Raw genomic sequence first — 15,768 nt, forward strand, 5'->3', positions numbered from 1 at the left:
CAATGACTATATTCTTCTCCCCCACTTTTTTGCACACTTGGCAAAACCAAGCCTTTCATTTGTCATATTACAATCCAAATGCCACATTTTGTTCCTTTTATACCCATTCAGCATCACTCAAGTCAAGCAGCATTGGAAGATTATTCAGGAGGGCTGAATTTGTACACTTGTTTACACTTATTTTTAGAAAAAAACACTATTGGAAGAGAATACCTCCAAACTGGAAAGTGTATCTTTAAAAGACAAAGAGCGCTGTTTTATATATTGCAAATTAAAGCATTCTTCCAACACGTTTTTGTTTAAACTTCTTCACCTAAGGAAACAAATGGAAAAAAAATTCTGGGTGGAGAGCAAACTTAAGAAGTATCAACCCTAAAAGATAAGCTACTGGAAAATCCTCCTAGAAAATTATTTAAACTGAAAGCCACTATAATAATCACTCACCTGTTCTTGTTGCTGCTTAGCCAGCTCCATTTGTTGGCGTTGTTTCTCGATCTGTGATGCAGCCAGTTTCTTCTGTTCATCATGAGCTGCTAGCAGCTGTTCTCGCAAACTGGTCAGCTGATTGATCATACCCATGAGCTGCCTTTCTTTCTCAGCGAGGCTTTCTGGAGTCCCTGGGCATCATATGGTGAAAAAAAAAAAGGTAAAGAGAAGAGAGGAAATTTAGAGCTAGCCAGGTTTTTATTTTGCAGCTTCACTGTAAGCAAAGTTTTAGTAGAACCAAAGAGCAGCAGCAAATTGCAATATACTGCACATTAAGCCCTGTCCCTCTACAGCAAAATGAGCCATGGAGGATAATTCTGTACACAGGCTTTGATCTGGTGTCCCCCTCCAATGTTTCCTTGCCCTTTCATCTATTTTCCATTGCCTTTTTACCAGATTAATAGGGGGAAAAATACTGCCTGTTTTGAAAGAGTTTCAGATTTTAGACATTGTTTACATTTTGTGGGGATCAAAATCAACACTTCCAGTTTTGAAAGACAAGTACATTTTTGTCAGAAACTTAGGACAAAGACACATCAATGCTTCGACGCTTACAGAAACTGTAAGGTGTGTATTAAGATGCCTCTATAATCAAGGGGAAGCAGAGAAGTCTCCTGGGTGCTGGATACCTCTCTAGCTCCCCATGCCCAGCCTTCTCACTGTTACTAGCACAGCACACAACAGCTGGCAGGACGCTACCTGTTATATCACCTACAGCTGCCCTGATTAGGATGAAATTATATAGTATTTAAATTGCCAATAACTACTATCACTGTTGCTGCCACTGATGAGTATTTTTAAAGGAAAAAGTCTTGCATAAACATATGAGAAAAACTAAGTTAAATGCAACTCACCGTCTCTCTCATTTGTACTGTCATTAGATGTTTTTTATAGGAGAGTTCAGCAGACGCAGACAGAGGAACTGACTACCTCGCCCTCATAATCATTCTGTAAAAATTCTCCTTCTACCCAGAAGGACAGTGGTTATAAGGGAAGGGAAGAAAAAAATCCAGGAAAAATCAAAAGCTATGAATCATACACTAAAACAAAAAATGGCACTATTAGTATATCCGGTATCATTTGACTTTGAATTTAAAAGACCAGAAAATATGTGTAGCAGCTAATCCACAGATATCTCCAATACCACCACACCCTCTCACATGAGTCAGATCCTATGAAACCCTTTCTCAAAAAAGCTTTAGGAAAGGACTAAGGCTATCAGCGTCTATGCCTCCTCTGAAAATAGCCAGCTTTTGGGACAACCCTGCCACACAAACCTTTCTCAAACACAGGAAGCGTTCTTCTGCCAATGTCACCAGTGCTCTCCAAGTGAAAAAAAAAGCAGAAAAATTGGCGACTATACTAAACATGTTCCTAGCCAACTATCAGTCAGACATGGAAAAGAGCTACTGGTAATAGCTCATTTAGTCTACCCCCCTGCCAGTGCAGGAATGTTCCCTACAATATATTTACTACAGCTTTCTAGATTGGATTGAAATGTCTGAAATGGTGAATCATCTACTGCTTTCTTTGGAAGACTGTACCACAGCCTCAGAGGTGTCACTGTTAGGGCTCTTTGCTCAATAGTTAGTTTAATTTACATTCACTTAATTTCAACCTTGCGCTCCCAAGCAGCATCCCATTTGCTATGTCAGCCAAGTCTAAGCCCTTAAATGCATTAGTAGACAGCCACGTACAAGTGGGAAAACACAAAGAATCAACATTTTCATATAAAGGAAACTGTAACTTGATTAACTTTTTATGAAGATGCTAGAGATTTATGTGAAAATATTCTCATCGTATAACAAAGAACTACAGCAGAATATTCTCAGATATAGTCTCCAAAAAACCTGTGGCACAAGCTGGAAACTAGAGAAACACACTGAAACAGAAACCATAGGACTTTAAACCTGTTCTGTTAAAAGCTGTGAGAAAGAATGGAAGCCAGCGCTAAAATACTAACACTGCTGAAGAAAACACTTTTAACTTAGGGTTTTTATTTCAAACATTGGAGACAGAGAACTGCTACAAGTAGTGCATTTGCCACCTGGCCATACAATTAATCAGAAATTTCTATTGCCCCGCTTCCATCCTTCATTTCTTTTTCCCTAGGAAAAAGGGTGCAGTGTTTCCAAGTGGCATAGAAGAATTATTCTAGAAGGCAGCCCCTTCCTTGTCCTGACCGCGGCTAGCATGTCGGTTTACTGTAATGCTCATCTAATGAAGACTATCTATGTACTGATACTTGCAGTATAACACACTGGGCACACTGAAACATCTGAAAACCAAGTATTTTATTTATTTATTTATTCAGCAGATATTTTATTCCAAACTTTTACTGAGGGTGGGTGTGCACGAGAGAGAGAGGGAGAAGGACCTAGAGAGAGAAGGATTGGCTTAGTGCTGAAGTTAGGGCAAGGAAAAAGAAATCACTGTGAAACAAACTGTTCGACAAATACACTGACACACATCAAAGATCTTCAGCCAGAACTGGTTCATCAGTGTATTTTGAGCTCCTACAGTAGCTTTCAGTTGGGAATCAAAAAGCACTTTGTAAAGTTAAATTAATCCCCACCACACCTTTGAAAGGTGGAAAACTGTTTCCATATGTGTAAACTGACAGACAGAGGGATCACAGAGTTAGTTACCGACAGCGGCAGAAAAAGAAATGCTGATATCCAGCCCTGTGCTGCAAAGCTCAGGCTGTGCTTCCCGAGAGAGAGCAGAACACTCCACGTGCCACCGCCCTGACCGCGACACGAAACAACTGCACAACTGCAGGGCCATCCACCTACTGCAGTCTCTTCTTTCATCTGATTTACCTAGAGAGGAGCAAAAAACTTCTTCCCCGGGAAAACAACAGCTTTATTTGAATTGCAGGAATGAGAGGAAAGTCCGGATGAACTAAGAGCAAGCGGTCAGAGCAATGAAATGCCGGTGCGGACGCCGGAGTTGCAGGCACACTGTGGCCGTGCAGCTGGGGGACAAATCCACCAAACTCAGTTGCTTCACTGTTACTCAGTTTTTAAAGAAACTTTGAGATGCCCAAAGTGGGTGCTTTATGTACTAACTCAGTAAGTACAATGCATAATTCCTTTGGCTTATAAAACTGGAGTGGAAGTAGCCTGACAAAAGGCAGCCTTCTTACATTATATTTCTTGAGCAATTTCAGTTTGCTAATAAACCGAAAGGGAGAATTCATCACTGTCAACTTTAAAAAAAAAAATCGTTTGTTGGAGAATACTTTCTGGAAAACATGGCTTAGTAGGTACTTTATTTTCACGTGATTAGCCCGTCCTTCCAATAACTTCAATAATACTTAATTATAATTTCAATTCTTTAAGGTATCATTCCTTGCAAAATAAGTACTCGGATAGCCATACTCTCAAGTGACCCGCACAAAACCAGAGGCAAGAGAGATCAGATGTGTGGGTCTACTGGGAGATGGTGCGTTTTGGGGTAGATTTCCCTTGCCATACCCACAGATCTGTATAAGCCCCACTGACGATGAATCACAGATAGTTTTGAGGTTTCTTGCAGACAACTGGTGGCTTATAAAAACGTGAAAATTAAAAAGAATAAAAGTACTTGAATCAGACTGTCTTGATCATAATGTGAAGTGTTTGCATTTATTTATGTTACCCTTATTACCTAGCACACCTTTTCTGTAATTTCTTTTGTGGAAATGGCCAACGAAACTGCCACGAAACAGTTGCCATTCATAAATTACTTAGTTTGCATCACAAATGAAGGCCAAACGATACTTGACGTTATTATTTAATGGTGAGCTGAGGGCAACAGCTTGGTCACTAGGTAAGTACATTCAGTGATCGGAATTTTTTCCGGTGTATTAAAACACACTGCAGAGTTAGAGCACCAGTTGCCATATTTGTAACCCTTTCTAGATGCTGTAGATTGTGGGTAGGCAAGGATGGTGGACTTCTGTCCTATCGTCACTATTTTCTCTCTGTTAACCCGCGTGAGATCTAAACCTTTATCGTCGTGTGAAGTGTCTTGGCAGCTAAGGGATTTCCATTTTAAGAATTCTGTAAGCTTACAGGGCAAAACGTATTTTTCTCAGTATTTTAAGTACCTACAGCACCAACCGCATAAAGACAGTTGCTTAAATTATGCTACTCGGGAATTAATGAACCATCCCCGTGGCTGCTAACATTGCTAGAACTTGGGAGGCGGTGCAAACCTCAGTGAGGATAAGTCACCGGCCCCAGCAGCTACCTTCAGCCGCTTCATTAGTAAACTTACTTAGAGCTGCTCCAAGTAGTACAGAGTTGGGAATGGTTCTGGAGCTGGCCTGTGCTCTACACACAGTATCCGTACGGTTGCAGTGCTTTCACTCTAGCCATGCAGCGTGGCTGGGAGAGAAAACAAGTGCCCATTATTGCAGTGTACAACTTGACAGCAAGCTAGACCTACTTCACACAGGTATTGAGTGAGGAGTAAAAGGAGAGTGGCTTACATCAATGACTGCCTCAAAAATTACTCTTAATTACCGTCAGATCCACAACAAATAGATACTGCACATTTTATGTTTAACAAAGCTTTTAACCACCAGACCACCTGCCTTTCAGGAGATTGCTGTAGGTGCTCATACTGTTCTCTCTGTACTCTATTACTGCAATGGCAAAATGTGGATTTTTCGCAACTTATCAAAACAACTCAGGCAAGAGAGCAGTATACGCTACGGGTTGATACAGTGAATGGCCCAAGAAAAGATGCTTTCCAGATGCGTCAGCTTATTCTCTATCAGCACAAAAAGAGATTCGGAAAGAAAAAAAAAACATGTTTGTGGATGCAACACCCACAGCAGATGGCAATAAAAAAGACGACTCAAATTAGTGGCATTCTGTATCGCCAAACCTAAACTTCATCTCAGATCAACACTATCCATAATAGTGTTTAAGTAGTAAAAGAAATTTACTCAAATGTGAAATAAACTATTACACATTCTTAGTTCTGATTCACAGTCTCAGACTGGCAGTGACAGTAACATTTTAATAAACATTAGAATGAAGACACCAATATGACCAAATGACACACTTAAAGTGAGAAAATGAACAGGAGAAACCTTGGCATATCCACCCAAAACAGAACCAAAGCAAAAAAAAAAGGCAGAGAAACCGCTTTTGCGATCAAAACAGTAAATACTTTATTATAATTTATTAGACAGAATGAGAATGTAAATGAGAAATTAGGAAAGCCAATATTTTCTTTAACAGGCATTTTAAGCTTTTGCTGTGAATGCTCAAGCGATGAGAATGTTTGCTTGCAGCCAGCCTACGGATCTGCTCGCAGCCGCGCAGCACCCAGCGTATCTGCAAGGGGCAGAGACGTGGCAAGGCTCTCCTCGATCCCTCTGACATGTCTCAATTAAACTGCTAGGAATGTTATCAATCAGGGGTGCTCGCGTGCACACTCACGCACACCCATACAGACAGTGAAATTTATCCCCCGAGTCAGTTTACTATCAAAGTAATTACGTAAATAGCTTTTGAACTGTCAGCATCTGTCTTTCAAAGAAAAATCAAAGAAAATGATGTGCGAGTACAAAGCCTGGAAGACAACACAATAATATTGTATTACGTTCATATCATTAACTATGGTTACAAAAGAAAAAAAAATCCTCCTGTATCTACAAAGCTTTGCGGGGGGGATTAAATGGAAATAAGAATATTTTGAAGTACTCTGTATTCAAGTTAAGTTAAGACGTATAATAATAATTAGAGCATGCAGTATAGAGCATTTTTTAATTTCAAAGCATAATTGTTCTTTTTAAAGGCTGTGAGCAGGTAGAAAGGTAGTGGTATGCATTACTTATTTATATAGGAGAAAACTGAGGCGTGAAGTTTTTAGAAACTTGCCTAATGTCATTCTTAACTTTATGCGCTGTAAGCCCTTTTATTGCTGGCCTCGCTAAAGGCACCAGCAGAACTGTATCAGTAAGGCCAAGAACTTCCCCACTGACTTTAACAGGGATACATGTTATATAAATAATTAAATCTTTACTTGTCCCGGTTTGATATCAGGTAGGGTTCTAGCTAAAGGGACCCTAACGAATGAAGCAATTACTGACACCATCCAACAAACGAAACGACAGAACCATGCTACAACACAGTTTCTGTGTAACTTTGCTCTCACGTAACAATAGTGTGATGAGGACATAACTACAACCCATACACCAGCTAAAAACTGAGCGATGTCCATGCGTTTCCTGCAGTGATGTGTTTTTTCAATGTGATTTTTAAGTTAGGGACGTAACAGTTTCGATAGAAAAATGAAAACGAGCCAAGAAGGAGGTTCTTCAAACTGAACAGCCTATTAACTAAGCTGTTCTCAGGAGAATTAAACTCCTACTAGCAATAACATTATTATATCCAAAGAATAAATAAAAATATCAGCAGTCCATAAAATAAGTATCTTTCCTTGGGAGTTTTATTCCAGTATCTTTTTTGAGAATTTCATTCTCATCCCATTGTCAACTACTTTTCTTCCCCCACCCCAGTTTTAACTTTGCTCTGTCGCATCAGAAATCCAAACCCAGTATTACTCTGCTCAGTAAGGAAATCGGGAAGGTAAAATAGAGAGGCCAGCTAGTCGTCTTCTACTTAAAAGCAAACTAATCTTTGTCACGCTCCCCCTAAAAAAGTCTATTTAAAACCTGATAATAATTTTAAAGAGGAGTATTCTCCCCTTGCTGCACAGACGGCCGTGCTGCTGACGTCACCCAAAGTTGTATATGTGAGGCAATGGGGAGCTGATGTTACGTGCCTTCAGGAAACGTAGTCTGATAAACAGATCTAACTGGCTGAGGTAAGTTCAGAATTTAAACTTTTCTTTCCTCTGTCTTTGAACAGAAATATAAAATGTTTATGACCAAGCAATGAGTATATACTTTAAATTATGTACTTGCTGGTATGTATTTGTGGGTGGATGTGGGTATGTGCTTGTGCACGTGTGCAAACTCCCTTGATGCTTCCTTAATCGATACTTCAGAGAGTGTTTTATTACGGACTTGCACATAGCTTTTCAGGCCAGTAAATCTTGGAGCTGCCAGGACATAAACATCTAAAAACTGGCATTTTCCATTAAGCATTTAAGCTAGCTTTACTACACAATGACTGCCACCACTTACAACTACCTGCCTTGCTAAATTAAATTACTTCACATCTGATTGATATGAGAAGTCAGTATAAAAAAAGAAAACTTTCTGACTGCTTTTTATTCAGCAAGCCGCAGCCACCAAAAAAAGAAACAAGGAAAGAAAAAGCCCAGAATTCAAACTAATCTGTCTGTACCTACAGATTTATGTAATGAATCTTCCCTCTTTGACAAATAAAAGTCCTTTTTAGAACAGCAAGCTAGAAGGAAGTTATTTATTTCAGCATACGGACAGTCTCAATCTTTTAGGTTTCAGTGGCAGACTTTGCAGAATGAATAAAAGCGAATTATGAACAATTACCATCTTTTGCCATTACTACCCTCAAGAATTAATATTCTGTGGGGACAAAAACTTAGCCGCCTGCTCTGTAACAGACCAGCGCATTATTATTTCGCAATGCTGGAAAGAAGTTGTCAGTGAGTATTCTTCATTTGCTGTCAGAAGTAGTTTTGGTACAGTAGACTGCAAACAAAGCTTGGTATTCAACCAGGTTAGTAACTTATTATCAAGGTTACAAAAGGAATAGACAACATTTGTATTGAGACTATTTCTCAGAGGTTGTTCATTGTTTTACTGTCTAGACAACAAGCTAGAACTAGACTAGAGAAACAGCATTTGCTGCTGGAATTTTATGCAGCAGCAGGGAAAACAGGAAAAAATATGTATGTGTATGTATACTTGCTTTGTTTTGACAAATTGGTAATTGTAGCTCAGCAACATTCATCTCTATCAGCACACCTTTCAGGCAATTTTAGTACAAAGAACTGCTATAGGTCCCTTTTCTCATCCAACCCTCCGGACGATTTTTAAATATAGTGGTTTGGCCTCCATATGTTCAAACAAAATAAAGCCACTGGCATTTGCTATTTGAATTAGTTCAATTTTATTCTATTTTCTCTATTAACAATCACTTCTTAAAAATAAAAGTTCTATTTTATTTAAATAGAACCGGAATTTTTCTGATCAAATTAAGTATCTTTACATTAAAAAAAATGAATCTGGAACAGCCCGGATTTGCTGCTTTGTCACAAATTAGCCTTTTTTGCATTTTAGATGCTTTAAAAAAAACTCCTCCAACCCTCCTTCCACAGATACCGCTCTCAACTAACCTCCCAGTCTAGGGTCAAATAGGAGCAGCTCCATCCAGTCACAATCTCCATTTCAGGCTTTCATTTGGCCTGAAAGAAGTTCTGCGTTGGTGTGGCTCAGTTGGCACTGTCTACTTCTCTGCAGCCTGAGAGTATCGTATTGCATTGTGATCAACCTCCACTATTTCGGCAGCTGCCAAATTTCCTCTCAAAACTTAGGTTCCCCTGTGTGCCACTGGGCAGGTTCCCCCCCCCCCCCCCCCCCTTTTTATTTTTATTAACAAAGGACTAAAGCTCACTCTCGGCAATTTGCTACTATTAAACACCCCCAAAAAATAAACACAGAGAAGAAGATACTGAGTAGGTTGCAATAAATATTGAATTTATCACAGTTAAAAGCCGACAACCAGACATATCTTACCTCCTTCACTTATGACTCTCTCACCCTCCTTCTCTCCCCACTCCAAATACAATACTATCCACAAAAAATAATGCAAAAAAAATCTGACACAAGTTTGCAAACGTTTTTCAACTATTAATTTGCAAATGCAAAATTCACACAGCTCCTAAGAAAGTGTGCAGCTTTCATACATCTCCTGGGGATCTGTGCTTTATTAGTCAAAGGTTTAAACCCAGTGTATTCCCCATGAATAATCTCTCTCCGCTTCCCCCTCCTTCTTCCTGTCCACATCTAAATGCAGAATCCCCAGCTTCCTTGTCTTCAGTTTACAGATTATGCGATCCAAAGTGTCACTCACTGGATTACTGCACATAACCTGAGCACTACCCGAAGCTTACTTGTCTTCAACTTGTCCAGCATTACTTAAATGGAATTATCCGTCACAATCCATATACCGAATCTGCATTGCCCACTTATCTCAAGATTCTGTGTGTCACCTACCAGATTATCCGTTTTAATCCATACATTGAATCTACATAACATATGTCTTTAATTCATGCGCTCTGATGAGCTATAGTATCACTGAATGGATTATTTCTCTTTATCCATTATTGGCAGTCGTAAGACCGTTCACTGCCTACTCTCTCATGCCCCATCTTCTGAACATGTAAGCAAGATTACAGTCTTCAGCAAACACAGCTCTATCACACATCAAACACAGCTTGATATAATACCTGCACTGATACTTCACGTAACTTGGAACCCAGTTCCTCGCTCAAAACAAATGTCTGTGTTATTATGCATTAAAGATTAGGACTGGTAGGCTAATCTCACTTCCAATTACACCCACAAATCTGTGGTTACTCCAGTACAGTCTTTGGAGTCATCTAGATTTAAGTGGCTACAACAAAGAGCTGATTTTACCCTAATGATGATCCCTTTCACAGTGAGTGCAGAAAATGCTTCACCTGAGTTGTTTAGGAACTAACCTGTACAATAGAGAAGGATTTTCAAACAACAAAAAAATACCAGGTTCAGGCTTGCCCAGTCTTTCTTGAGAGATTCAGGTGCAATCACTGTTAACAATGCCTTCACTTCAACAGAAAACCAACTCAGAAAGATTAGAAACAAAAGTCAGTTTAGCCTTTTGTTCCACACACCTATTCAAAATTCGCTAAGTGGGGAACATATAAAATATGTATTATTATTTCTTGACAACTCTTGATAAGCAAGAGATGGACAAGATTAGCAGAAAGGCTTTGTGTACACCCGGGAAGTTTTAAAAAGAGTTCTCATCATGGTTAAAGCTTCCTCGCTCACCTGAGCGCTAGCAAGACTGTGCACCTCATGATGCACCTGGCCACCTGGGGGGCCAGCGCCGTTCCCGGCTCAGTTCAGTGTGCTCAGAGGAGGCCCAACACCAGTCAAACAGAAGCTTCACGTTAATTTTCTAACTATAGGGATGGCCACTGACATTGAAGAGTGGGGAAATAAACTTCTTATGCCTTTTCCTATCAACGGTCCACCCCACATGCTGCATCTGCTGCAGTCAGTAACGTTGCTTTGGAGGAAAGCAACCACTTTCACCCTGCAATGCACAGGTATCAGGCGGCTACGCTGAAAGCAGAAAGGGGTATTAGTCTCATTCCTGTAGATGATCGGTTTGAGACCTGAAGTTCTCTCTGCTCCACTGAATCCAATAAACTGCATTATCCACAAATAATCCAGAGGCCTTTTGAGCCCTGTTCTTGAATATGACGGATGTAAGTAAGTTTGAACAGGCTTTAACCAATTCAATGTACAGTTTTACAGCTTTATTTTAAAATATTTCCATTTAACGGCATGTTTTGTGGGTTTTACTATAGACTGACTTGTTTTGAACAGAGTAAAAATTCCATGGATTTGAAAACAAAACTTCTTCTTAAGAAATCTCCAGTGCCAAACTTGTATTATTTATTTAGCCCCACAGTACCTCTCTAAACAGAGGCATTTGAGTTAAAATTTCTACAGATATGACAGGTTCTAGATTTTGCCCCATTTTAAGAGTATTCCCTTGCAGTACCTTTCAGTCAAGCCCTGGAATGAAATAGTACATTTCCTTTTCCGACAGTAACTGGACATACATAGATCCTTCTAACTGTGGTCTTGAAGCTTGCAGCTAGACCTCTGCAGATATTCAGTGATGGTTCTCCCATTTTACAGGCATGCAGATGAAGAAAGGGGGGCTTAAAGTAACCGCCGAAAGTAACAAAGCAAGTAAGAGGAACAACTGAATACAAAACACAGGAGTCTGGTGACTTCCAGCCATTCACCAACTCCCCTGCCTTTACTAAAATATTACTGCTTTCTAACTTAAAAGAAGTAACACTAATTATGAAAATAAAGTCTTCCGCTTCATCTCCCTTTCTTTTAATCTCTCCCAGAGAATAAAACTCAATAGTAATAACACAGACTTGGGCATTAACAATATGTAGCCTAGTGCTGAGACTTTAGCACATGACGTACTAAAACTCCCCCAGATCTAATGAAAAACACAATGAAATTTTGAACAGTTAAATGGAAAAAACTATTCAGTGCATAAGACAGTTGGGCAGTACAGCTTCTAGTGCTGTCCACATTCCAGGATGTATTAATAATAAGACACTACTTGTGCGGGGTTTCCAAATATCACTAACAGAGAAATGGGGGGAAAAAAATGCAGCTGCCAAGCCAAATATAGAGAGAAGTTAATTAAAAAATCACAACTGGAAAACTTAATAACTCTTATGTTCCTACAGAAGGACAAAAACATTTCCTAGCATAATATATGTGTGTTTGTACACGCATACATGAGTATAAAACAGCTCAACTTGCACACCTTTCATGTTGCCTCACTAAATACAGCTGCAATACAGCTGAGCCATTGTTTGTTGGCCGCTCATGGCTGGCGGTGCCATGAAAACCACATTCCTGGGCACTAAATAATCAGCCTGCCTGACCCCCCAAGAACCTGTAAGTCAAATTCATTTACCCCCAGAGGGCAATGCTCTATTGTATCCTCCCTCCTTTCTAGCCACCTAGGAACAATGGACAATAATTGCAACTGTCACGGCAGTCAGTAGGAAAAATAAACCAGTGCCTGTTTTCACAGCTTACTGCCAAACCTGATCCAAACACCTAATAACCATGCCCCCAACCATAGAGCCACAGTTGCACTAAAAAGCCTCAGATGTGAGGCTTTTAAACAGAGCTACAGAACAATAACTCGACTTGTGTTCAAAATATGAAGCTAAAAAACAAAAATTAAAGCAAAGAAAACTCTTCTTTGAGGCTGTGCTGTTGCTCCCCATCCTCCCCCCGGGCAAGACTGAAAGGACTGTTGAATGTCTTTCGTGCTAGCATATAGCTGCTGCTGCTGCTTTCAAGTTTAACTTGTGAAAGGGAAAGGGAGCAAGGGAGAAAAAAGATTGCCCTCCAACAGAACAAGATCATAAGGACTGGGAACAGACCGCCTTCTCAGTGCGCAGCACTTTTCAGAGCAGCTTTACGCAGTCCAAAGGCAGAGGAGAATCGCTGGGAGTCCTTCTAAAGGCTCCAGCATATCAAGAGTTAAAGAGGCTCCAGACAACATGCAAGAACTGCTGAAATACACACCCAAAAGTGGATAGGAAAGCCGCCTGTGTACTGTGGGCCTGAAACATCTTAAAGATTCATCAGTTCATGGCAGACGATGATGTTATTTTAAAACAATATGCTTTTAAAAACCAGAACTCAACAGATAAGCCCAGTCGCTACCCTACCTCTTTATGACCTGTTGCTTTACACACACGGAGAAAATGTGCTCAGTGGGAATAAAGAACCCAGGGTTTGGCCCTCTGTTATAATAATAATATCTCAGCCTATTTGGGGCCGAAGCACTATATTCTGTTTTAAAGTTATTCTACATATGCAATGAATATACATTTTTGAATTACAGCCTCTTAGGGAGAAGCTAGGGGAAGCAAGTGGCATACTTTCCTACTTGTGTAAGTCAGTGGACTAGTGCAAACTAATGCCCGTGGCTTATCGGTGGCAAGCTGGAAGCCAGATATAATTAAAATAACACTATCTTTGCACGTGTACCAACACATTAACCTCTCAGAGCACGTCATGTTGTATTCTTTACTGAACGCTGCCCACCTCTTGTGCAGAAGGTCCTTAAACCTGTCAGGCACGAGGTTTGCGAGCCTGCCTGAATGAGGATCTTGGTATCAGGGACAACATTAGTAAGCAAACAAACAAAAAATAAAGGTGAGAAATGAAATCTAGTTTCTAAACATAAAAGAAGGGTTTAATTTTAATCTCATTCTACTTTCACATTTCCAAAACAACATTGGCTTTGATTTTGCTACTCCAGATGTACATTGATATAAATGGGAGAAGAATCGGAGTCACTGTTTCTTTTCAGAGTGATAATGGCTGCTCTGTAAACTAAAATTTTTGACACACATGTATTTCGAGTCGGCTCCTCATCACAATCACTGGGGAAGAATTATAAAAATATTAAATTACATGAAAACAAACAACTACATGTTCCCTAAAATGACCTCACATATATAGAATGGGGAAATATCTTGGCAAAGCAGAAGCTACTGCTGCTGGAGAGTGGTCAAATTTTGTCATTTTCCTTCTGGAGTACGGCTTTAAAAGAACATGCTTTAGTGCACAGATGTTGTACACTGTCTTTTAAAATCTGCACTGGCTAATTTCGGTACCTAGAGGTATCATTACACAAACTTTGCTCTTTTTTTTTTTCCCCCTACACGCAGAAAAGTCAAAAAAATCTCCATCATCAAAATCTGTCCAAAAATTAACAAGGACTTCTGATCACCCTCAGAGTTCAGAAGCTGAGCTCTGCTACACTCTGATACCACATGAGCCTGTATTTGACATGTGAATTGACTTTTTTTCCCAATCCAGCAATAGGATGTGTCCTCATATAACACAGAACGATATATGCAACAAAAGCTTTATGTAAGTTCATTCACTTAGGGCAATATACCATTTCATTTATTTATATTATCACAGATGGGAGAGCATACATTTCATTTAAGCCCCAAATTACGATGTTTCAAGGGGAGGGGAAGAAGAGCAAACAAAGTAAGTGCCATAAAGCCAGCGATACCTGTATATTCATTCTCAATTTGCTTTAGCACAGAAAGGACGTTACCTTTTATTTCTCCAAAGTTCCCTGATCCCATGGCAAGAAGCTTGTCTTTCCAGTCCTTTGATAGTAGCTTTTCAATACTGGGAGTTTCTGAGTGAAGGGGGGGAAAAAAAATGTAAGCAAATCAACATGACTGTCTCCACAATAGAACTCATTAAAAGTCTATCTGCTAAAAGTAAGGCCAACCCTATTCTGGGCCCCAGTTCGTAATGACTTCATCAACAAACTGATAAGAGGGGAGGGGAGGAAAAAAAAAGGGGGGGAGAAAAAAAAAAAGAATGTCCTTTGTCACCTGCTGTTTCAAAACCATTAGCTTTTTCCTCTTGTGGAACAAAGCCCCGGTAATTCTGTATGACAATGGGCACATATAAACCTGCAGTTCATTGTTTTTCAATTTGGTGAACAAGTTGCTGCCTATAATGGATGCCTGTCAATTTCTGGGTGTTAGTCTGCAGTCAAAAAATAATTATGTTGATAAAATGCAGAGTAAAGAGAGAGCGAGAAAGAAAGAGAGAGAGAGAGAGGCAAAGAATTAGCTCCTAAATCTGCTACATGTAATTATATCCCTCTGAGTGTTTACAATTACATCGACTTTATAATGTGTGTTTAAACATCGTGTGGTGGTAAGCATACTGTGGAAAGATTTTTCCGGTAACACGCACATTATAAATAATAATAAAAAGTTGGGTATGAAAAAAGCTTTAAAAGATTGCAAAATCCAGAGGGAGAAAAGGGATTGCTTAGAATGGAAACCCATTATTTGCTCATTTCAGATTCTATCACTTCCTTTAAAAATAAAATAAAATAAAATAAATTTGTTCAGTATTTTCAGGAAAAATGGCAGCGAGGGTGTGGATGGGTCTGATATTTATGTCTATAACTCTTGTATTTTGACCTCTTTTTGTGTGGAATTTTAATGCATAAGTAAATATAAATGCTAATAAAATTCAGAGAACATTAAACTCAATTCCAAACAATGTAATTGTATATTCTTGTCAGCATTTAGATGGGTACACAATTACAATAGCTTTCAATCCCACGATTAGCACTGCATTCAGTTAGAAAATGGAGTGCACTAAAAGATAAGTGTCCCAGTATGCGCCATCTAAATAACAATACCCACACTTATTATCTGGATCTAAGACATATACTGCTATTCTCCACATTTGTGTTTATGTGTATTTGTATTTGTTCAGGCATTTGTTTACCCCCTACCAGGAGCATAAAGGGAGTACATGTTAACTTATCAAAGGGACCGTCTGGCCTAGAGACCATACAATTATTAGCAACTGGTTAATCTTCCCCACAGTAAAAACCATTATGAGCAACCTTCATTATCTTGTTTGGCTAATTCCGCCTCCTTCCTTGAAGCCCCAACTTGAAGCTCCGAGGAAGCGGCGCTGCGCTACCTCGGCGAGGCTCTCCGCGGGGC

The 15,768-nt window shown here is 39.6% G+C and overlaps 1 protein-coding gene across 2 annotated transcripts in view; it reads right to left on the reverse strand.

Moving 5' to 3' along the window:
- Positions 1 to 15,768, reverse strand: part of SOX5 (SRY (sex determining region Y)-box 5) — a 256,982-nt gene that overhangs the window by 146,697 nt on the left and 94,517 nt on the right. For both annotated transcript variants that reach the window (XM_009332833.1, XM_009332832.1), the window contains exons 3-4: positions 14,340 to 14,426; positions 445 to 617 (exon numbers count right to left, since the gene is read on the reverse strand). In XM_009332833.1, the coding sequence (XP_009331108.1) occupies positions 445 to 617; positions 14,340 to 14,426 (260 nt within the window). The remainder of the gene's footprint in view (positions 1 to 444; positions 618 to 14,339; positions 14,427 to 15,768) is intronic.

Source organism: Pygoscelis adeliae, unplaced genomic scaffold (assembly GCF_000699105.1).
Source record: "Pygoscelis adeliae isolate BGI_AS28 unplaced genomic scaffold, ASM69910v1 Scaffold38, whole genome shotgun sequence".
Lineage (NCBI taxonomy): Eukaryota > Metazoa > Chordata > Aves > Sphenisciformes > Spheniscidae > Pygoscelis > Pygoscelis adeliae.